The sequence below is a fragment of the Dendropsophus ebraccatus genome, chromosome 6, assembly GCF_027789765.1.
Source record: "Dendropsophus ebraccatus isolate aDenEbr1 chromosome 6, aDenEbr1.pat, whole genome shotgun sequence".
Classification (NCBI taxonomy): Eukaryota; Metazoa; Chordata; class Amphibia; order Anura; family Hylidae; genus Dendropsophus; species Dendropsophus ebraccatus.
The window spans coordinates 15363200-15387875 of record NC_091459.1 but is presented as its reverse complement, the minus strand read 5'-3'; the positions used below and the strand labels follow the sequence as shown (position 1 = coordinate 15387875).

General features: G+C 43.5%; 1 protein-coding gene across 1 annotated transcript; it reads left to right on the top strand.

The window, feature by feature from the left end:
* The first annotated feature begins 2399 nt into the window (after positions 1–2399).
* On the top strand, positions 2400–4115 carry LOC138794662 (transmembrane epididymal protein 1A-like). The gene is made up of 2 exons (XM_069973453.1): positions 2400–2761; positions 2936–4115. The coding sequence occupies exon 2, from the start codon at positions 3011–3013 to the stop codon at positions 3866–3868; it is 858 nt and encodes a 285-aa protein (XP_069829554.1). The 5' UTR covers positions 2400–2761; positions 2936–3010; the 3' UTR covers positions 3869–4115.
* Positions 4116–24676: the final 20561 nt, after the last annotated feature.

Here is a 24676-nt window from a genome sequence, read left to right as displayed (position 1 = left end):
GAAAAAAAAAAAAAAAATTCTGAACATCCCTGTAGCTGCTGATAAGTGTATTACACATATCAGCCGCTAGAGGGCAGCAGAGCGCAAAATACGGAAAGAGCCGACGCTGGAGCCGAAAATAGCCGAGAGAAGCCGAACGTGACGTCACGGAAGAAGCCGAAGACCCGAACGAAGACGAGGATGCCGCGAACCCGGAAGACGCCGATCAGGAGCCCGGGACAGGTGAGTAATGTACAAATACCTGCTCTGGACCCCTCGGCTGCCTAGCTGAGGGGTCCAGGGCAGGTATTTACTATATTGTGGGACTCTGATCGCCGTGCCACCGGCCCGATCGCCGTGAATGGCCGGCCGGTACCGGCCGGCCGTTCACGGCGATCGGGCCGGTGGCACGGCGATCACCATTACTTTTTACAGTAATGACGGTCGGTGCCGTCCTCGGACAGCACCGACCGCCATTTTTTTCCGGGTCATCGGGTCGCCGATGACCCGGAAAGGTTCCGATCGCCGCTATTGGCTGATCTGAATTGATCAGCCTATAGCGGCGATCGTAAGCACGGGGGGTGTTAACCACCCCCCGTGCCGTGAAGCTAAGATGGCCTGCTATGATTTATAGCAGGCCATCTTCCCCGACCGCTGTGTGTGAACACGCAGCGATCGGGGAAACATCGGGCGTAAATTTACGCCCTGATGCGCCAAGTACCAGGGCGCGAGGGCGTAAGTTTACGCCCGATGTCGTTAAGGGGTTAAGTAGGGCATTGTAGCATAAACTGCTTCGATGCTCATGTCAGGAAGGGGCTTCCTGGGTGAGAATGGGGGTATATCTGGGTTAACCCCTTTAAGGCAGATTGTAAGGCAAAGTATAGCACATAAAGTTTAGTCAGGAGAGTTATCGTAGCCCGGGTTGCCCGCCCCTCGTCCCCCGATCGCTGCCGCTGCTATTGCACGCGTTGGCAGTGAGCGGGTAAGTGTGTGTGTGTGGGGGGGGGGTTTGTTGGTGATCGCTAGATCATTCGGGCAGCCCATTGAAGATAGTGGAGTGACAGCAGCAGATCATTGCTATCTTAGTCGTTTGCCTTGCAACATGTTGATCGTTGTCTTCTATTACACAAGACGATTAGCAGCTGCATTCGGCCGATATATTGGCCGTTACAGCTGCTAATCATCTTTTGTCATAGGGCCTTAAGACACACTAGTGAACAAAATGATTCATTAAATTCAATGATTTTCTGGTATTTGGTCCCATTTTTTGCCTATTTATTTAACAATACAGTGGCACCTCGGTTCTCAAACTGCTTGGAATTCAAACTGTATTTTCAAGGAAAGTTTTCTTTGGTTCTCAAACACTTTTTGAGCAGCCAATCTTGAAGTACTTGGTATCATCTCCCATCTCGTACTGTATAAGATTGCAGCAGTGCATATACAGTACAGTAGTAGTACAGTCAGTGCAGCGCCATCTCCCATCCTGTACAGTACTGTATAAGACTGCTGGAGTGCATATACAGTACAGTAGTAGTACAGTCAGTGCACCACCATCTCCCATCCTGTACAGTACTGTATAAGATTGCAGCAGTGCATATACAGTACAGTAGTAGTACAGTAAGTACACCACCATCTCCCATCTCATACTGTATAAGATTGCAGCAGTGCATATACAGTACAGTAGTAGTACAGTCAGTGCACCGCCATCTCCCATCCTGTACAGTACTGTATAAGACTGCTGGAGTGCATATACAGTACAGTAGTAGTACAGTCAGTGCACCACCATCTCCCATCCTGTGCTGTATAAGATTGCTGGAGTGCATATACACTACAGTAGTAGTACAGTCAGTACACCACCATCTCCCATCTGTTACAGTGCTGGGGTGGGGGGACTCTATTCAGTAAAGGACGAGTGAGGAGTTGGTGACTACTGTACTATAATTGCTGGTTCTGTTGAATGTTTCTTGTGTATAATGTCCTGTACAGTATATAGTGCTGCTCTGTAATGTCCTGTACAGAGTAAACTGGGCACTATACAATGTAATATATGGGTACTGTAGGTAATTATTGGTGGCTTCTGGAACCAATTAAACACAATTACATTATTTCCTATGGGAAGACACTGCTCGGTTCTCAGACTGCCTTCCGGAACCAATTAAATTCGAGAACCGAGGTACCACTGTATTTATTTTTGCCTTTTATATTTGAGATGTAAATCTTCTCCTAGAATCCGCGGGTAAAGCTGTTTCAGCCGCATGAGCTGTTATTAGTCTTCTTATTGCACCTATCTCAAGCTTCCTTTTCCGAACCTGTTTTTTTTTCCTTTCCAGATTTAATGTCAACAGTTAAGCTGCTATTTCTCTGTCTCTATCACACACCCTTGGGATGTCAAGTCATTGTGACAGCATTTGTACCACCTCGCAGGGTGTGTCCACATGAAGACAGGTGCCTATAAGCCGGAGGTTCTGCTAATTGCTGTCATGAGAGGCAGTGCTTCTAGTAATTCTACTTCTATGTATTACTATGTGCTGACAAAATCATATGGGCACTTTAGTGCACTAGGGTCATATCCCTAGGAGGCTGCTGTGCACACCACCTGCTTACAATATACTCTATCCAAGACGGAAGATTGCTTCATAAACATCTACCTAAGAGGGATTACTGAAAGATTGCTGGACCACGGAGAGATTGCTAACAAACAGCCATCACGTAAAGACAGATCAGAAGCAAGAGTTGTGTGTCACCGGGACGTGGATGCCAGTAGAGAAGTGGCTGATGCCAGGTTGGTTTTGGACTTTCCATTGATCGTTCTGTCTGCTAACTCTCATCCCAATCTTTGCTCTGTGATGAGTTCATAACCTTCAAACTCCAGTGACTTCTGACTCGCAGATTTACATTCTTTCTCTGTCTATCCCGTATCTCGCTTCTGTAACCTAACACTGCACTAACTTTTCAGTGAAGCACTTGAGGAACTCGAGAAACTTCTGACCCATTTTGGACAAACTGTTGATCTAGCCTTTGCATTTTCACGATGGGAACTTTTATCGGACACATTTCTCCCGGGCTAGCTTTTTTATCTTTTGGTTTGCTGTACGCATTTCGTTACTCTTGGATGGTGCTGAATGGATGTCGGGTTCAATACGGTCCTCTTATCAAAACTAAGCAAAAATTCTGGAAGACGTTGTCCGTAGAGGCAGTGATGAAGTTGGTTTACGGCTTCATGGCCGTCTTAGCCGAGTTTTTCTTTCCTCCGGGAGTGCAGAAATTACGGTTCTTCCGATGGGATGATCCTGATTATCGCTTTCAAAATCCCAATGAATGGCAACACGCTACCATGTACGGCTACTTCTGTCTGAGTGGGGTATTAGATATCGTGAGTCAATCGTGTCTCAAGAAACGTTGCCCATTGCTTGAACACGTTGGAGTGACTGCTGGTTTTTTCATTACAACTTTCCTTCTCAAGTTCCATACTCATGGTAAAGAGGCAGTGGAGGTACAAGTCCACTATCTGCTGCTGCTCACTACTGCTTCAACCTGCCTCATAATGATTGTGGAAATCTGGCAGCCAAACCACCGGGAACTCTGGTTTGCTAAAGCTTGGCTGGTGACGGTGCAAGGGACATGGTTGCTTCACGCCGCCTTTATTTTATATCGTCCACCAACAGGCCATGCTTGGAACTCGGAGGACCCTGCTAACCACATGTTTCTCACCACCTTTTACTGTTGGCACCTGGCATTGGATGCAGCACTAATGGGTGTATTGTTCTGGATAACTCTCATTGTGCACAGGCGCTGGGGTAACAAATTAGGAAGAGAGGGTTACCAGCTAGCTGGGGATAAAGCAGAAATGGCCAAGCTAACAGGAGAGGAGGGAGATGAAGAATTGTAATTTGATAACTACAATGTTCAATATGTAGGGTCGGACTGGCCCACGGGAGGACCGGAGAATCCTCCGGTGGGCCCCCAGCTTTAGAACCTGCACAAACACTGACTGACATGTTGTTTCTTACTGGTTCTTCAATGGTGGGATCATTTCCTCTGGTGGGCCACAGATATCCCAGTCTAACACTGTCAATATGTCACACTGCAATTTTAATATATCTGTTCGTGTCATAATAAATATTTTGATAAAGTGATTTACAATCTTGTTGTCGATAGTAGGAAGCAGAGTAATAAGGGCAGTGGTACACACACACATACTTCCCTACATCAGAAACCACACCTCTGGTCTTATCGCAGATGTGGACATGAACCTTGACATGAATTGTTGGGATATGGAAACAGATGAGATAACATGTGCAAACAGGTGCCAGCAACGTGCAACACACCTCCTCCATCCAGCCTAATGTAACTGTGGGGTATTATACTGTGCATCAGTGAATGCGTTTGATAGCAGATATGTTTTGTGATGGTGTTGTGACGACATCAGAGGCATGAATGGTTAAAATGAGCAGTAAAACATGTAAGATTTGTTATAACAATATAATAATAGTTTAGTAAATGGTGGTAACAAAACTAAGAGAGAGAAAAAGGCATAAAAACGTAATAATAGTAAAGATATCAAACACAAAGGGGGAGATTTATCAGACATGGTGTAAAGTGAAACTGGCCCAGTTGCCCCTAGCAACCAATCAGATTCCACCTTTCATTCCTCACAGACTCTTTGGAAAATGAAAGGTGGAATCTGATTGGTTGCTAGGGGCAACTGAGCTAATTCTACTTTACACCATGTTTGATAAATCTCCCCATGGTATATTGGAAAGGCGTAGCATTTTTTAAATACATAAATCAGCTTTATTACATGAAGCTGAAAAAAAAAACCTTTAAAATGTTTGTTCACCAATTTATATTTCTTCCAAGTCAACTGGTGCCAAAAAATGCCAGAGAATTGTAATTTACTTCTATTAAAGAATCTCAAGTCATCCAGCTGCTGCATGTCCTGCAGGAAGTGGTATTATTTCCAGTCTGGAGAGGTTTTCTATGGGAATTTGCTACTGCTCTGGACAGTTCCTGACATAGACAGAGGTGGCAGCAGAGAGCAGTGTGTCAGAATAGAAAGAATACACCACCTCCTGCAGGACATACAGCAGCTGATAAGTACTGGAAGACTTTTTAATTACAAATCTGGCACTTTCTGACACCAGTTGATTTGAAAGAAATAGTTCTCCTGTGCTTCTATTTATATTTTGGATGACAAGTTCAGTGAGCGCTCTAGTACGAAGAGCAGGTTTTTTACACACCCTCAAGGTCTTTTGTATTCAGCCAGTGTAGAGATATCTTGAAAAGCTGGGTGGAAATCACGGTTCTTGCCATTACAGCTCTCTTAGGGCTTATTGTACAAATTTCCCTGCAGAACATCTTTGTATAGTTCTATAGCGTGCCACAAAGCTGAAGGGTTACTGCTGGATGACTTGGCATCCTGGACCATTCTTGGTGGTATATTTTCTGAAGAACAGCCATATTTGTTATTATTACCCAGTTTTTACAGAAACAGATATAACTACAAAGTGGATAGAATATAAACAGAAATAGGAGTCCCACCAAATTAAAAAAAGTTCAGGAAGCTGGGGGGGTCCTGGAAAATAATAAACAAACTAAAGCCCCTATTCCACAGGGCGACTATGAGGGGCAAACGAGTGCTGTCAGCGCTCACTGCCGCCGCTATTTTACACGCGGCACCGAGCAGGGGGGGGGGGGGGGGTTGTCGCAGGGCACCCCCCTGCCCCCTACCTTTTTCAAATTTGGTGGGACTCCTCCATTAACTGCCCCTCGCCCAAGGCCAGAACCTTGCCCACCCTTATAAGAGCCTTAGACACCTCAAAATTCAAACACTTTTAGACTCCTTAGTGCAACTCTTGAATATATGTTCTCTCCATTGCACAGAAGCAACTGCTAACTTTTTTAAGTCCACAGTGATCACACCTCTCTCATGCAAGAGAAGTCTACGAATTAGCAGACAGCTCTGGCTCACCAAGCTAACAAAAGAACAAGCATCCACAATTGAATTCCATAATTTAAAAAAAACAGATCCAAATGGATCCGGGTTTTTTTAACGGACACAAAAATTAGTTCGACTGCGTTTTGTGTACGTTAAAAAAAACTGATCCGTTTTGATCCGTTTTTTTTATAATGGAATTCAAAACAGATGCACACAACTGCATCTGTTTTTTTCCATCCGTTTTTCATCCGTTGTTTGCAAAAAACAGATTGCAAAAATGTAGTGTGAACCCAGACTAATACTCACAAGCCAAAAAGACAGAAATGGCTGCACATCGCACCCATGGTTGACACGAAAGCTTGTTCAGCTATATTTAAAAACCAACATCAGAAGTTAGTATATAATTTGATCAAACCATATTGTCTCATGTACCAACGTTCAGGTCTCTGATACACATGAGTCCCTAACCAAAAAACATCACTGTGCCGGTCAGTGAACGCAATCCCCGCAAAGCGTGCGCAAGCAGAGAAGGGGGGCCACGGAATGGCCCTGAAACCCCAATGTCACAGGACCAAATCCCTAAGGGGCCCCCCAGCCCCGCCGCCACTGCCGGCAGAGATAGTCAACGCCAAGCGGCACAAGTGTAAACAAGCTCTTACCTCTCTCCATTGCTCCTGCAGGTAGAATGGGAGAAAACTAGGAGTTCCTCCCCATTTGTACCCAGGTGCTTCCTGCTAATTTGAATTACATGGGTCTTACAAAGCATGCTTTGCGGGGATTGTGTTCACTGACCGACACAGTGATATTTTTTTGGTTAGGGACTTATGTGTATCAGAAGACCTGCACGTTGGTATATGAGGCAATATGGTTTGATCAAATTATATACTAACTTCTGATGTTGGTTTTTAAAAGTAGCTGAACAAGCTTTCGTGTCAACCATGGGTGCGAGGTGCAGCCATATCTGTCTTTTTAGTTTGTGCATATTTTATGTATTCTGTCCCTTTTTTTCATTTTTTCACTCGTGCTTTGTAAGACCCATGGGATCCAAATTAGCAGGAAGCACCTGTGTACATATGGGGAGCAACTCCTAGTGTTCTCCTATTCTACCTGCAGGAGCAATGGAGAGAGGTAAGAGTTTGTTCACACTTCTGTCGCTTGGCGTCCACTATCTCCACTGGCGGTGCCAGCGGGGTTCGGGGGGGCCCCTTAGGGGTTTGGTCCTGTGACATTGGGGTTGCAGGACCATTCCATGGCCCCCCTTCTCTGCTTGTGCATGCTTTGTGGGTATTGTGTTCACTGACCGGAACAGTGATGTTTTTTTGGTTAAGGACTGATGTGTATCAAAGACCTGCACGTTGGTACATGAGACAATATGGTTTGATCAAAATATATATTAACTTCTGATGTTGGTTTTTAAATGTAGCTGAGCAAGTTTTCGTGTCAACCATGGGTGCGATGTGCAGCCATTTCTGTCTTTTTGGCTCCAGCCAAATACTGATTTGTGGCAAACAGCTGATGATTTTCCTGGTGCTTCTGCCCGCTGCTTCCTGTCTTCTGCCTGGTCCCAGAGCAGCCTGTTACTTTAGAGCCCAGCTTTGCAGTTCCACCGTGGAATAGCGATGCGTGGCGGCGACCGACGATTTAAGCAGCATCATACATTACCTGTCCGGGCTACAGGTCTTCTCCTTCTTCCTCCCGGTCCCGCACTGCAGCAGCTTTGGAGCGGGGTTGTTAGAACTGACAGACCGTTTAGCCAATCACTGTCCGGAACCGCAGCAGCCAGTGATTGGCTGAGCGGTCTGTCAGTTCAGACAGGCCGCTCCGAAGCTGTTGTGGCGCGGGACCGGGAGGAAGAAGGAGAAGACCTGCAGCCCAGACAGGTAATGTATAAAACAAGGGCTGCAAGGACATTGGTAACGATGTTGCTGCAGCCCTCGCTTAACAATCATCGGGGCCGTAGAATAGGCCCAGATCTAGCAGATCGGCGCTTGTTTACATCATTGATTGGGCCCTGCTCGGCCCGTCGAATAGGATCCTTACATTACAAGGTATGCTTCTGAGTTGTGGAATCACAGGGAGTGAGCACACGGAGCAAACGGCTTCAGATGTCTCTTCTGTCTCTGCTTCTCGGACAACCCCTTTAACTGCCAAAGCCTCACCCCCAATACTTTTTGTTTTACTTGACCTATCCTCTGACACATTTGACTATTCCCTCATTCTACAAACTCTTTTATTCCTTGGCGTCACAGGCTTTGCCTTCCCATGGATCTTTTCATACCTCACCAACTGCACATTCAGCCTCTCACCTTACCCCCTCACTGTTGGCACTCGCCAAGGCTCCTCTACAAGATATATACTTTTGCAAATACATTCATTTACCAAACTTGTCTCCTTCTCCTACTATGCTGCTCTTTCCTTCCCATTTTTGACAGCTTGCTATCTAGGGTACCAACCACCATTCTGCTCTAAAACAGTGGTCTGGCCGGTAGCTATAGCTAACACAAGGAGGCAAGTTTGCTAAATTGATGTATTTTCAAAAATATTGACCTTGACAAGTGCTACAATTTTAAACGAATTAATTAAGATAGGTATATCCCTTTAAGTGCATTTATCTTCAGATCATTGCAAACCAAAGTTAGGGTCGTATCACACGGTCCAATATTCCAGATAAGCAAGCGCTGATCTGTTAGATCAGTGCTCACTTACTGAGCTTATTACAAAGCTCAATAATTATGCAGCAAGGGCTACATGAACATCGTTACCAATGTCCGTGCAGCCCTTGCTGTATATTGTATATAATAAAGTTTATACGTTACCTCTCTGTGCTCCCCTTGGTCTTCTCACTTCTGCCCACTCCCCGCAGCTACCGCTGGAACTTCAGAGACGGTCTCAGACTAATCACTGGCCAAGATGGGACAGCGATGTGGCCAGTGACTGGCTGAGAGGCTGGTCACTTTAAAGACCGATGTAGAAGCTTTAGCAGCGGCAGTAGAGAGTGGGCAGAAGCAAGGACACCTAGAAGTGTGTACAGGTATGTATAAAGTTTATTATTTTTTCTTACCCGTCATCAGCCATCGGTCGCGCATCACTATTACACATAGCAATGATATTTAGGCAGGACCAAAAGACACCATCAGCCACTGATCGTTGTCATCAGCTGATCATTGTCTTTATTACAGAGAGTGATGATCTGTTGAATCGGCAGATTATTGCTCCATGTAATAGGTTCTGTTAGTCCTATATGTATGACTGTTATAGACATCAGATATTCAGCAGAGCTCACCACCTTTAGCTGGATCTGCCAATGTTCTCTAGATAGATATCTCCTATATGGCTGCCTAAATGGCTGCCACTACTGTACACTGGCAGGCTTTTTCAGCCGGTGGCCACTGCATTCATTTGGAAAGAATCTTTTCTTGTCTGTGTATATTACACCAGGGCATCCTGTGCCTCAACTTAGGGTCTTATTAGATGGGCTGATAGCGGCCTGATCAATAATGTAAACTATTAGATTGCCGCTCGTTTACTGAGCCTCTTACGCCGTCTGATGATCGTTTAGCAAGGGCTGCACAGACATCGTTAGTGATGTCCGTGCAGCCCTTTTCCTAAACTGTTATATATTACCCCTCCCTGCTCCCAGTCTTCTCCTGCCCTCTGCTCCCTTCCTGGCTCCGCAGCTGCAGCTTCAGAGCAGTTTCTGAACTGACAGGGCCAATCACTGATTTTGGTGTCGGACCTAAAGATATGATCAGTTTATGATCTCAATCTTGTTGTCTCTAGTACATTGAGCGATAATTTGGCCGACTATCACTCCATGTAATAGGGCCCTAAGTCATTATGTTAACCGTGACCTTTTTGAGGCCTACACCGGAACCCTTCCCTGCCACTTAGCCACCATTGATCTACTGTAGAATGATTGCTGTAAAAGAATTGTTATTTTCTTGACCGACTTCTTATGTGTGCCGTCTAGTTTTGTTTTTCTTTGGTTACATTCCATGTGGTCGGATTTTTGTATACTGTAAGGAAACTGACAGAAAATACAATACTTCTAGACAATAATGGGAAATGCTAAGCCACCTTGTAACCTTTGTACAGAAAAAACATTTGTTATTTTTATAACTTTTACAATATGTCAACACTTGTATTTTTAAGGGTTTGTCAGAACTGGTTAGGGCGGACATGTTTCTGTACTTAGTGTCAATACTGTGTGCCTAAGCCCGACAAAATGGTATATATGGTAATGGTATCTTTAGGCATCAAGTAAACTGACAGGGGAAAAGATTATCATTTCGGCCTTTGTCGTGCTGGTGAGCGTCGGCGAACCTGATTTTCATTTGGAATGTGCAGTGCGTGTAATACATTTTTTTAGGTAGAGGAGAGAAGACAAGAGAAGTCTGGCATTCAGGAGAAGAGCTAAAAGGGAGGAGAAGTAAGTCATTAAAGGGGTCTGAATATCAGGAGATGGTATGAAAATATTTGAATCTGTATTTTGGGATCTGGTCTGCATTAAAGAATTCCTGTCTTAACACCGTAATCCCCTCATTCATTACCGACCTCATTCTAAGGCTATGTTCCCACTCCCACTATGTGCGCAGTACTGCATAGCAACGGACGCTGTTATACTGCCAGATGCTGGGCGGCATCCATCACGTTCCTGCAGCTGATACCGCTGTATCGGCTGCAGGAACATCATCTTTTTACAATTGAATTGCGGGCACCGTTGGGTGTGTCCGCAATTCAATTAACCATTCACCACAATGTAAAGTACGACCGCCCATCTTACTTTACATTGTGTGAACAGCTATTGTTTCCAGACGCTCTTCGCCGAACAGCGTCCAGAAAACATAGGCATGTTTGCTATTGTAACGTCTGTTCTAAAGCATGGATGTTAAAATAACAAAGTGGGAACACAGCGGCAGGCACTGCATTGAATTCAATGCAATGTGGCCGCTGCAGAAAAGAATGGACGCTGATTTCATTGCAATCAGCGTCCGTTCTTTTCTTTAAAAAAACAACAACAAGGTAGCGAGAACGTAGCCTTAGGCAGCATTCACATGATCTGTGCACAGTCCGTATATATACACAATGTGCTAAGGAACGCAGTTGGGAACTCACTTCATCATGAGTCATGATGCCATAAGCTCTGAAATCTGACACAGCGCCAATGCATGCTAGATTGGCAACCATGACCCAGATTTATCAATCTGCATGAAACAAAATCAGTCAATTTTGCCTATAGCAACCAACCACAGCTCAGGTTTCATTTCTCAGATCTCTGGTAAAATAAAAGCTGAGCTCTGTTTGGCTGTTTTGGGCAAAATGGGCAGACTTTTGTCTCATGTGGATTGATAAACCTGGGCCTATAGCCATGCTTAATCTTAAGTATTGTAATAGATGGGCGCCACTTACTGTAAGGTTGAGGACCTGATCATGTGATCAGGTCCTTTCCCCATTGGGGCTCTGAGGTGGGATTGCACAGCCCCCATGGTTACTGTGACATCAGGAGGCTCCCTAAGTCCTCCTGTGTCACAGCTACGGAAGCCTAAGGCTGAGCCTGATCAGCTTTGCCTATTACAGCCATATTGCATTGCAGTGAGGATCAGCACTGCAACGTAATATACCTGTGATCAGACAATGACACAGTAAAGTCCCCATGGTGGGACAGTAAAACAAAGTAAAAAACAAAAAAAAACACAGACAAAAAAATTAAATGTGCTCATAATCCCCATAGCCCCAATACAATAATAAATGTGAATAAAAACACTGGCAAAAAATATTACATGATTGCATCTGCACAGTGCAAATCAGAAAAAAATGTAATTTTGTAATTTTTTTTCCATGAAAATGAAGCATTTTTCGCAATTTTTTTTTTACCACTTACCTAAAGTATGATATGTCACGTAGAATCAGGAAGAGAAGTTATAGCATCACAGAGCTATGACCGTATAAAGTGGGACAGGTCGGATTTAAAAAAATGGGCTCTGCTCCTGAAGGGGTTAATCAGCAGCACATGAGCAGTATTTCTTTCAATTTTGTAATGTCAGTTAAATTATACAAAAAAATGATAGAATTGTCAGTTATATATTTAATATTTTTTTTTATAATAAACATACAATGATTAGTTTATATTCTTAGTCAGGTCATCCACAAAAATGTACACTTTCAGCAGGATATGCTGCCATCTTGTGGTCATCCAAATGTTTGCGCTGAAGCAGCACATCAAATACTTGTCCAGCAGGATACAGAATTGTTATGTAACACAGCTAGACAAAGAAAAAGCACAGATACAGTGTACCCCACAAGATGTATATAAAAAATTTCACTTTATTAAATAAATTAACATCAGCATGACCAAAAGCATTTAAAAACCCTAAAAGGTATCAATCAGTATCATGGAAAAAACTGGGAGCTGCATTAACAATATATTCATACTGTCATCAGAAATGCATAAATGGTAGCAGATAAACACAATCTGGCCCTGATTGGTAATCTTGCAACTCTGGCAAATGCCCCAATCGCCAGCCCTGTGAACCACTGGGATGTATATTTAAATTTTGTATTAACATAAACTTTTAGGGCAGCGGCTGGCCGCCACCACCGCCACCACCGCCACTGCACTGCTTATTAATCTCCTGAAGAGAGGGTTGCTGCCAGACACCTGACAATCGCAATGTCAACAAACATTCATATTGTCATGTGATGTCATGGAGGCCTGCACACATGCTGCTGGCAAACGCACTGCCAGACCATCAATCCTCTATCTCAGTGATTTTCAACCTTTTTTGAGCCACGGCACACTTTTTATACTTAAAAAATCCCAGGGCACACCACCAACCAAAATGGCACAAAATGACACTAAAAAACAGTACATATTATACATATAGTTCACGGAGTTCACTCTTGGGGGTTTTAAATCAGCTTCTTATCACCACAAGAGCTGCTTTTTAATCCCTCAAGAGTGAAATATGCCTGGCAGAGGTCCTTTCAATAAATTATTTATTTTAAAAAAGTGAAATAAAAAAGTATAACCCCCTCATATATACAATCCCATGTAACCTCATACATACAGTCCCATGTATTCCCATATATATATATATATATATATATATATATATACAGTCCCATGTAAACTCATACATACAGTCCCACGTATATGAGCACATAATTATCAGCACCATATACTGTGGTAATGTGCACTGTATAGCGCCACAGTATATGGTGCTGATAATTATGTGGCTCATATACTACAATATAAAGGGGTACAATGAGAAGTACTATGGCCATGAGGCCAGAGTACAAGTGCCCCCTGCTTTGCCCTCATACATTAATAATGCCACTTGCAGTATGCCCCCATATACTAATAATGCCCCCTGCAGTATGCCCCCATATATTAATAATGCCCCCTGCAGTATGCCCCCATATAATAATAATGCCCCCTGCAGTATGCCCCCATATATTAATGCCCCCTGCAATATGCCCCCATATAATAATAATGCCCCCTGCAGTATGCCCCCATATAATAATAATAATGCCACCTACAGTATGCCCCCATATAATAATAATGCCCCCATATTTTAATGCCCCCTGCAGTATGTCCCCATATAATAATATTGCCCCCTGCAGTATGCCCCCATATAATAATATTAATGCCCCCTGCAGTATGCCACCATATAATAATAATGCCTCCTGCAATATGCCCCCATATATTAATAATGCCCCCTGCAGTATGCCCCCATATAATAATAATAATAATAATAATAATAATAATAATAATAATAATAATGCCACCTGCAGTATGCCCCCATATAATAATAATAATAATAATAATAATAATAATAATAATGCCACCTGCAGTATGCCCCCATATAATAATAATGCCCCCTGCAGTATGCCCCCATATAATAATAATAATAATGCCACCTGCAGTATGCCCCCATATAATAATAATGCCCCCTGCAGTATGCCCCCATTTAATAATAATAATGCCCCTGCAGTATGCCCCCATATAATAATGCCCCCTGCAGTATGCCCCCATATAATAATAATGCCCCCTGCAGTATGCCCCCATATATTAATAATGCCCCCTGCAGTATGCCCCCATATAAAAAATAATAATGCCCCCTGCAGTATGCCCCCATATATAAAAAATTGCCCCCTGCAGTATGCCCCCATATAATAATGCCCCCTGCTGTATGCCCCCATATATTAATAATGCCCCCTGCAGTATGCCCCCATATAATAATAATGCCACCTGCAGTATGCCCCCATATAATAATAATGCCCCCTGCAGTATGCCCCATATAATAATGCCCCCTGCAGTATGCCCCCATATAATAATAATGCCACCTGCAGTATGCCCCCATATAATAATAATGCCCCCTGCAGTATGCCCCATATAATAATGCCCCCTGCAGTATGCCCCCATATATTAATAATGACCCCTGCAGTATGCCCCATATAATAATAATGCCCCCTACAGAATGCCCCCATATAATAATAATGCCCCCTGCAGTATGCCCCCATATATTAATAATGCCCCCTGCAGTATGCCCCCATATAATAATAATGCCCCCTGCAGTATGCCCCATATAATAATAATGCCCCCTGCAGTATGCCCCCATATAATAATAATGCCCCCTGCAGTATGCCCCATATATTAATGCCCCCTGCAGTATGCCCCCATATATTAATAATGCCCCCTGCAGTATGCCCCCATATATTAATAATGACCCCTGCAGTATGCCCCCATATATTAATAATGACCCCTGCAGTATGCCCCCATATAATAATAATGCCCCCTGCAGTATGCCCCATATAATAATAATGCCCCCTACAGTATGCCCCCATATAATAATAATGCCCCCTGCAGTATGCCCCATATAATAATGCCCCCTGCAGTATGCCCCCATATATTATTAATGCCCCCTGCAGTATGCCCCCATATAATAATAATGCCACCTGCAGTATGCCCCCATATAATAATAATGCCCCCTGCAGTATGCCCCCATATAATAATAATGCCACCTGCAGTATGCCCCCATATAATAATAATGCCCCCTGCAGTATGCCCCATATAATAATAATGCCACCTGCAGTATGCCCCCATATAATAATAATGCCCCCTGCAGTATGCCCCCATATATTAATAATACCCCCTGCAGTATACCCCCATATATTAATAATGCCCCCTGCAGTATGCCCCCATATATTAATAATGACCCCTGCAGTATGCCCCCATATAATAATAATGCCCCCTGCAGTATGCCCCCATATAATAATAATGCCCCCTGCAGTATGCCCCCATATATTAATAATACCCCCTGCAGTATACCCCCATATATTAATAATGCCCCCTGCAGTATGCCCCCATATATTAATAATGCCCCCTGCAGTATGCCCCCATATATTAATAATGCCTCCTGCAGTATGCCCCCATATATTAATAATGCTTCCTGCAGTATGCCCCCATATATTAATAATGCTTCCTGCAGTATACCAATATGCACCAATAGTTTAAAAAAACAAAACAAAAACATCATACTCACCTAATCGGTGCTGTGTGGCTGCAGTCAGCAGCTCTCCCTCCTCTTCAGGCTCCATCCTGTGAGCCGCGGGGACTGAACCTCCAGCAGACGCGATGACGTCACTTCATCACGCCTGCCGGAGAGGTCACATCCCGGCGTCCCAAAGGCTGCTGGTATGAAGTGCCACGGCCTATGGGAGTGAATGTCAGAGCAGGACGCTGACAGGTCCTGCTCCAACATTCTGCTCGATTGAATGTGAGCGGGCGGAACATCAAACCGATCGGCATATCCCTAGAAGCTGCGCGGCCGCAGCTTCTAGGGATATTAAAGGGACAGTGTCGCAGTGGATATTAAAGGGACTGTGACACCGGTGTGCCGCGGCACCCCGGTTGGGAAACGCTGCTCTATCTGAGTATCACATCGGCAGTACTGTGTTGGAAAAGACCTCAGAAGAGGAGGATTTAGGGGTAGTGATTTCTGACAGCCTTAAAATGAGTCACCAGTGCAACCAGGCGGTGGGGAAAGCAAATCGTATACTGGGCTGCACATATTATATATATATATATATATATATATATATATATATATATACAAACAAAACACAACAATCACTGAACTCAGGGAGAACAGTGAAAAATTCCAATGGAGTACTCATTTACGAGTCTCCATTGATTGTCCCATACAAAATTTAAATATGCAAAAAAGGGGTCCGTGGAGCCTCAGTTACGAGTCTCAAAACACGGGAATAGCCAGATATCCCTCTCTCCAGAGAAGGAAGCCCATTGCCAAGGGGTGCCTCCTAGTGGGGAGAGCACCAAACCACCCTGATACGTAGTCCCTCAGGTCCTCACTCTGTTGCGAGCTTTGGGACTTAAATAGGGAAACACCAGGGTGGCCCCTGTAAGTCAAAGTCTAACTCTTTGGCGAGTATAACGACATAAGACAAGGGTTACCAAGGCTAGGCATCCATCCACAGACTGCAGTTTCGGGGTATTTGCCCCTCGTCAGTGTGGAGCAGGATTCTGGCTACTGGGGCAATGATAAATAGACCAACAAAACACAACAATCACTGAACTCAGGGAGAACAGCGAAAAATTCCAATGGAGTACTCATTTACGAGTCTCCATTGATTGTCCCATATAAAATTTAAATATGCAAAAAAGGGGTCCGTGGAGCCTCAGTTACGAGTCTCAAAACACGGGAATAGCCAGATATCCCTCTCTACAGAGAAGGAAGCCCATTGCCAAGGGGTGCCTCCTAGTAGGGAGATCACCAAACCACCCATATATTGTTATACTGGGCTGTATATATATTGGTATGCTGGGCTGTATATATATTGGTATGCTGGGCTGTATATATATAATGGTATGCTGGGCTGTATATATATAATGGTATGCTGGGCTTTATAGCTAGAGGAATAACCAGTAGGAAGAGGGAGATTGTGATCCTGCTGTATAGAGCTCTGGTGAGACCACATTTTGGAGACCTCACCTAAGAAAGGTTATTGATAAAATAGAACGGGTCTAAAGACGGGCTACAAAAATGGTGGAGGGTGTGAGGCATAATATATATCAGGAAAGACTAAAGGATATGAATCTGTATAGTCTGGAGGAAAGAAGAGAAAGGGGGGACATGATGGAAACCTTTATATATATTACAGGACTATATAAGGTTCAGGAGGGAAGTGATTATAGAAAAAACTGAACTCAAGAACAAGAAGACACAGTGAGAGGTTACTGGGGGAAAGATCAGAAGCAACGTGAGAAAATATTACTTTACTGAAAGAGTAGTAGATGCTTGGAACAAACTTCCAGCAGAAGTGGTTGGTAAATGTACAATAACAGAATATAAACCTTCCTGGTATATACATATATCTATCCTAAGGTAATAATAAGGGGAATACTAACAGGGCAGACTAGATGGGCCGGGGGGCTTTTTATGCCAATAATAATAATCTATGTTTCCATGATCTAATGGATTACACTTATCTATATGAGAGATCAGTGCAGTGTATATAGAAGTCCCCCAGGGGGAACTTCTAATTACTGTGTGTACAAAAAATAAATAAATGTTTTTTATTAATAAATAATCCCCTCCCCTAATAAAAGTTTAAATCACCCCCTTTTCCATTTTAAAAATAAAAATAAATAAATAAAAAAAGTAACATATTTGAAATCGCCGCGTGCGTAATCACCAGAACTATTAAATTATCACATTCCTGATCTTGCATGGTAAATGGCGTAAGCGCCAAAATCCTCCAAAGTGCAAAATTGCATTTTTGTTTACATCAAATCCAGAAAAAAATTAATAAATAGTTATCAAAAAGTCGCATATAAGCAAACAAGGTACCTATAGAAAGTACAAAAAAATGACACCTCACACAGCCCCATAGACCAAACAATAAGAGCGTTATAAGGCTGGGAATAGAGCAATTTTAAACACATTTAGTTTTTTTTTAAAAAAAGGTTTTAATTTTTTTTTTTAAGCCATTAAAGTTATACAAGTTACATATTGTTGTAATCGTACTGACTTGAGGAACAAAGATAACATGTCAGTTTTATCACATGCCAAACTGCGTAAACACAAAACCCCTCCAAATAAAAAGAATTGTACCATTTTTCTTTCAATTTCACTGCACAAATATTTTTTTTTCTGGTTTCGCAGCATATTTTATGGAAAAATTAAGTACGTCATAGCAAAGTATAATTGGTGTCTCAAAAATAAGGGATCATGTAGGGCTGTTGGTGAAAATATGCAGTGGACTTTTAAACAAGAGGAGGATAAAACAAAAGAGCAAAAATGAAAATTGGCTCAGTCCTTAAAGGGTTAAACACACAAAACAATCGGGTGTTTGCAGCCGGTTCGCACCTGCTAGGAAGCGAGCTCAGCTCCGGAGCTCTCTCTACAGCACGGCCCCCCCCGGAAGGGTGTACATTTATGCCCTCTTGCGTTAAGGCCCAGCCTGTGGGGACATAAATGTGCACCCCTGGTCGTTAAGGGGTTAAAGGTACAGGACCAAGTATTAACATGCAGTTTGCAATTATTACAAAAAAAATATATATATTACGAAACACTTATCATAAATTGAACAATGTTACAAATGAACTGTAAAATATTGCAATGCCTTAATGAATAAGTAACAAGTCTTATGATTGAGACCATCTGGAAACGGTCCCCAAACGGAGTATCCAGTATCTTTGCCTCAGGAGATCCTATTCTCTCCACGAGACTTTCTCAATAGCATGCACTTTAAGGCTAGAGAGGTCCCCCTGGTGGACGTCAATAAAATGACGGGGAAAACCTGACACTCTAAGGCTAGAGAGGTCCCCCTGGTGGACGTCAATAAAATGACGGGGAAAACCTGACACTCTAAGGCTAGAGAGGTCCCCCTGGTGGACGTCAACAAAATGATGGGGAAAACCTGACATAGCTTTACTGTGTGAACGAGTAGATACTGAAAAAATATCAGAAAGGTGCTCCGAAATTCTAGTTTTTAATTTTCGTTTGGTGGAACCAACATACTGTAAGTGACAGCTACTACGATCAGCCACATAAATGACATACACCAAGTTGCAATTTCGAAAGGACTTTATAGGGAAAACATTCCAATGACAAGATAAAAGGAAGATTTTTTTTTTGTCACAAATTTACACATGGGACATCTACATTGAGCACATTTATGGAAGCCCTGAACGTGCAACCACGTATCTGAGCTTTTCTTCTCTTCTTTAGGAACACTCGGAGAAAGGATGTTACCAAGGGTGACACCCCTACAGGCTACACACCTGACACCAGCAGTAAGGATCTTGAAACTATATAGGAATATAAGTGCATTGAATGTTATTGAATTGGGTGCTATAAGGTGTGGAAAATAACAGTGGGGATGCACCACAAATACACTTTACAGGGGTAGCAGAAGTTGGTTTACTCCATGTAACACTGATATCAAGCAGTTCTCAGAAACAACAGTTATGTCACTAAATATAAGTTTAATAATTCAAAGTGAAGGGAAATCTAAAACATCAAAAATCTAAAACATCAAAAATGTCACTGTTTTTTTTTTGTTATTAACAGCATGATATTCCCTCTTCTTTACTTTTTTTTTTGTAAAGGATTGATTTAGAATTGAATATGTGGAATTTCCAGTAAATTTGCATTTAGGGGCATAAAAATTAATTTAACGGCTTTGTTCTTTCTTTATTTATTTTTTACCTCTGTGGATGTCAACTCTTTGCTATCCAGGATCCCAGAGTGTCTATCAGCTATATCTTACTTCTTCTCCTCCCACTTTCTAAAACTCCATTGATTCTACCCTGTCACTTAAACCGCACATTCAAACCTTAATACCTGCTTAACTCTGCTGTCCGACTGATCCACTTCTGCCCTCGCTCTGCCTCTTCAATCTACAAGTCCTTTCACTGGCTCCCATTGCCCCACAAATTAGTTTTGAATTGTTGACCATGACAAACAAGGCCATCCACAACCTGATCCCTTCATATATCTCTGACTTGATATCCCACTACTGTCCCTAGCGCAACCTCTGATCCTTACCTACTGTCTCCTTCCCCACACCTTGTAAATTGTCAACCCTCACAGGCAAGGTCCTCTATCCTTATGTATGAGTCTGTCATTTACCCTTAGGGCCCTATTCCACCGGACAATTATCGTTTGCAAAATTGTTAACGATTACCGATCTCAAACGACCGCTATTGCGAAAGACCTGAAAACGTTCACTCATTTCCATGGAACAATAATCGTTACTTATGATCGTAATTGCGATTGTTTTTCTTCGCTATTTAAGGGCCTATTACACGGGTCGTTTAGAGGAGCAAACGAGTGCTCTCAGCGCTTGTTTGCTCCTCGTTCCCCGCTCGCTGCCACCGCTATTCAACGCGGCAGCAGCGAGCGGGTGAGTGCGGGAGGGGCGGCGGGGAGCTGCGGGGGGGGGGGCTGCTCGGAGGATCGCTGATCGTCCGGGCAGCCCATAGGATACAGCAGCGTCTGCTGCCGATGCTCCTATTCAACATGTTGAAAAACAAGCGACTGCAATGATCAGTTGCTGATCGTTGCACTCTATTCCACGGGACGATTATCGTCCGTAGCGGCCGACATCGTTCCGTGGAATAGGGCCTTTATTCGCTATTGCGTTCGTATCTATTGCAAACGGCCGATCGATGTCTAAAGGCCCTATTCCACAGAACGAATGTCGTTCGTATTCGGACGATATTGGCCGCTACGAATGATAATCGTCACGTGGATTAGAGTGCAACGATCAGCCGACATCATTCATGTTGAAAAACAAGCGACTGATACAGCAACGATCTGCTGCTGTCGCTCCGTTGAATAGGAGCATTGGCAGCAGACGCTGCTATATTCTATGGGCTGCCCGGACGATCAGCGATCCTCCGAGCAGCCCCCCCCCCTGCAGCTCCCCGCCGCCCTCCCGCACTCACCCGCTCGCTGCAGCCGCGCTGAATAGCGGCGGCAGCGAGCGGGGAACGAGGAGCAAACGAGCGCTGAGAACGCTCGTTTGCTCCTCTTAACGACCGGTGGAATAGGGGCATTATTCAATGCGAACGATTTGCGAACGTTTTGCGAACGAGCAACGATAAAAATAGGTCCAGGTCTTATAAAGCGATCAACGATTTCTCGTTTGGTCGTTAATCGTTAACTACATTTCAACTGAACGATTATTGTTTAGATTCGAACAATTTAATGATAATCTGAACGATAAACATCTGGTGGAATAGGGCCCTTAAGGGCCTATTACACAGGTCGTTTAGAGGAGCAAACGAGCACTCTCAGCGCTCGTTTGCTCTTCGTTCCCCGCTCGCTGCTGCCGCTATTCAACGCGGCTGCAGCAAGCAGGTGAGTGCGGGAGGGGTGGTGGGGAGCTGCGGGGGGGGGGGGGGATGTTCGGAGGATCGCTGATCCGGGCAGCCCATAGGATACAGCAGCAACTGCTGCTGATGCTCCTATTCAACGGAGCGACGGCAGCAGATCGCTGCTATATCAGTCGCTTGTTTGTCAACATGTTGAAAAACAAGCGACTGCAACGATCAGCCGACATGAACGATGTCGGCTGATCGTTGCACTCTATTCCACGGGCCGATTATCGTCCGTAGCGGCCGATATCAGCCAAATACGGGCGATAATCGTTCCATGGAATAGGGCCTTTAGTGCTCTGGAATGAAGGGCGAAACATCGAAGATTGTCAGCAGAAAAAGCCCCTCGGTCCATCTAGTCTGCCCTTTTAGTATTCCCCTTATTATTATCTTAGCATAGATATATGTATATACCAGGAAGGTTTATATTCTGTTATTGTAGATTTACCAACCACATCTGCTGGAAGTTTGTTTCAAGTATCTACTACTCTTTCAGTAGAGTAAAATTTTCCCTCATTGCTTCAGATTTCCCCCCCAGTAACCTCTCACTGTGTCCTCTTGTTCTTGAGTTCATTTTTTTTCTAAAAACTCTTCCCTCCTGAACCTTATTTAGTCCTGTATTATATATAAAGGTTTTGATTATATTTTCCCTTTCTCTTCTTTCCTCCAGACTATACAGATTCAAATCCTTAAAGGAGAAGTCCAGCAAAATTTTTTATTAAGGTATTGTATTGCCCCCCAAAAGTTATACAAATCCCCAATATACACTTATTACAGGAAATGCTTATAAAGTGCTTTTTTCCTGCACTTACTACATCAAGGCTTCACTTCCTGGATAACATGGTGAGGTCACTTCCTGGATAACATGGTGATGTCACTTCCTGGATAAGGATGAGGAGAGGATGATGGCAGGGGGATGCTCAGTGTCCCCCTGCCATCATCCTCTCCAGCAGCCACAGCCCGCACAGCTCTGGGAGTCGGGTCATGACATCACCATGTTACCCAGGAAGTGACATCACCATGTTATCCAGGAAGTGACATCACCATGTTATCCAGGAAGTGACATCACCATGTTATCCAGGAAGTGACATCACCATGTTATCCAGGAAGTGAAGCCTTGATGCAGTGGTACAGGGAAAAAAGCACTTTATAAGCATTTTCCCGTAATAAGTGTATATTGGGGATTTGTATAACTTTTGGGGGGCAATACAATACTTAAATAAATTTTTTTGCCAGACTTCTCTTTTAAGTCTTTCCTGATATTATGCCTGACACCCTCCACCATTTTTGTAGCCATCTTTGCACTCCTTCTATTTTATCAATATCGCTTTGTAGGTGAGGTCTCCAGAACTGGACACAGTATTCCAGATGTGATGTCACTAGATATACAGCGGGATCACAATCTCCCTCTTCCTACTGGATACCTTTAGCTACTGTATACAGCCCAACATACTATTATATATATACAGCCCAGCATACCATTATATATATACAGCCCAGCATACCATTATATATATATATACAGCCCAGCATACCATTATATATATATATATATATACAGCGCAGCATACCATTATATATATACAGCCCAGCATACCATTATATATATATATACAGCCCAGCATACCATTATATATATACAGCCTAGCATACCATTATATATATACAGCCCAGCATACAATTTGCTTTCCCTACCACCTGGTTGCACTGGTGACTCATTTTAAGGCTATGTTAGCACAACGTCAGTGCTTTAAAAATAAATAATAATTATAACACTACTGTGCGTATGAATAAATCCATAGCCTACAAAAGCAGCATTTCCACATAGATGAAAATAGCACAGCAGTGGCCAAACAAATTTAGATGGTAAATTTTTAAAAGACCTGCAGGCAAAGGAAGACGAAGCTATGAAGCTATTTAACCGTAAATCGCCACAAACACTAAAGCCTCTAATCTTTTGGCAGAAGTATTTGGGTGGATCTAGAAACACCTGCTACAAGATATGCAATAATAGTGAGGATTATGACAGGTAGATAATCCTGGGTAAACCATAAGATATTGAGGCCGGTACAGACCTGCAAAAGAAAGGAAATATCACAGTCGGTCCATCCACCTGTCCTACCACTAGCAGGACAGGGAAAAAACACAAAGAGGGGGAGTTTGAGTCACTTGATAGACAATGTTCCCCCTAAGCTTAAGCCACAGCTGAGTGGAATGGCAAGGGAGCTGGGCAATGGTCAGGCAACGTTGGGCAAATCAAAAACTTGACACAGGAACAAGCTACCTTAGTCTAAAAGTGAATGTAGCATAGCATAAGAAATCCATTCATTCACTCATCGTTATAGCAATGCAGTGAATGGTGAATGTGTGGTACTCGGCCAGTGAGGTTGTTGTTGTTTGTCATGATGCCAGTGCTGTAACAGTACACAAGTGGGATGTTGGTACTGTACCTTTTTTGGCCAGTTTATGTCCCCAAATGGCTGGGAAAGGGAAAAATAACCCAAGGTAGATAGTGGTGTGTGCGTGGGTGCAGGTTTGGGAAGACAAGACAGAATCCTGTGCGTCTAGTATAAAAAATAGAACACTTTACTGGATAACGTTGCAGGTGAACAGTACACTCAATACAGGTAGTGCAAATCATGATAAACTTGGTTGCTGACAACAGAGTAAGACCAGTGCTCTTAGAAGTAGGTGCTTGTAGAAGTAAGTGCTTTTACTAGAGAAGAAAGAGGAAGTGTAGATAAGGAGAAGATAAGTGATACTCATACTCACGTATAGACTATAGTCTGACGGCCTTCTGCCCCCTAGTTGTGTAGAACCCCTCCTAAGTGGGTAGCATGAGCCTCAGTTGTGGGTCATCTGGGTGTAGCAGATTACCTGGTCGTCTATCACTACGCAGTAGTATACGTAGACCTATTCTGGTAGCTTTGCCCTCCTGGGGTCGGTTTCTCTTGTTTCAGGAGACCGCCCTGCATGTTTTTGAGAGGTTCCTGGCATTAACTAGGATGATCCTAGGTGGCTTCTTTCGCCCTAACTGGAGCTTAGCACTGCATAACTGTAGTGGTTGCTTGTATACAGAATAAAGTATTTTGCTGCATCTGTCTCTGGTCCCTGTCAGGGGTTTTGGCCAGAGCCAGGCACTGGCTTTACTTCTGCAGGAAATTGGTCTCTGCGTGTCCTCTCTCACTGAATACTTGAATAGGACTGACTCACTTCCTCCACCAGGTCAACTCCTCCTACAGGGGCTATATCTAAATCCTCCTGTGAGTGATGGGGGTGAGTGTGTGTGAGAGAGAGAATAGACAGGATAGGACAGAAAAAAAGAGCACCTATAACTGGTCAGCACACAA

Coding starts and splice junctions, on each gene's coding strand:
- LOC138794662 (XM_069973453.1), top strand. CDS start 3,011: ATGGGAACTTTTATCGGACACATTTCTCCCGGGCTAGCTTTTTTATCT.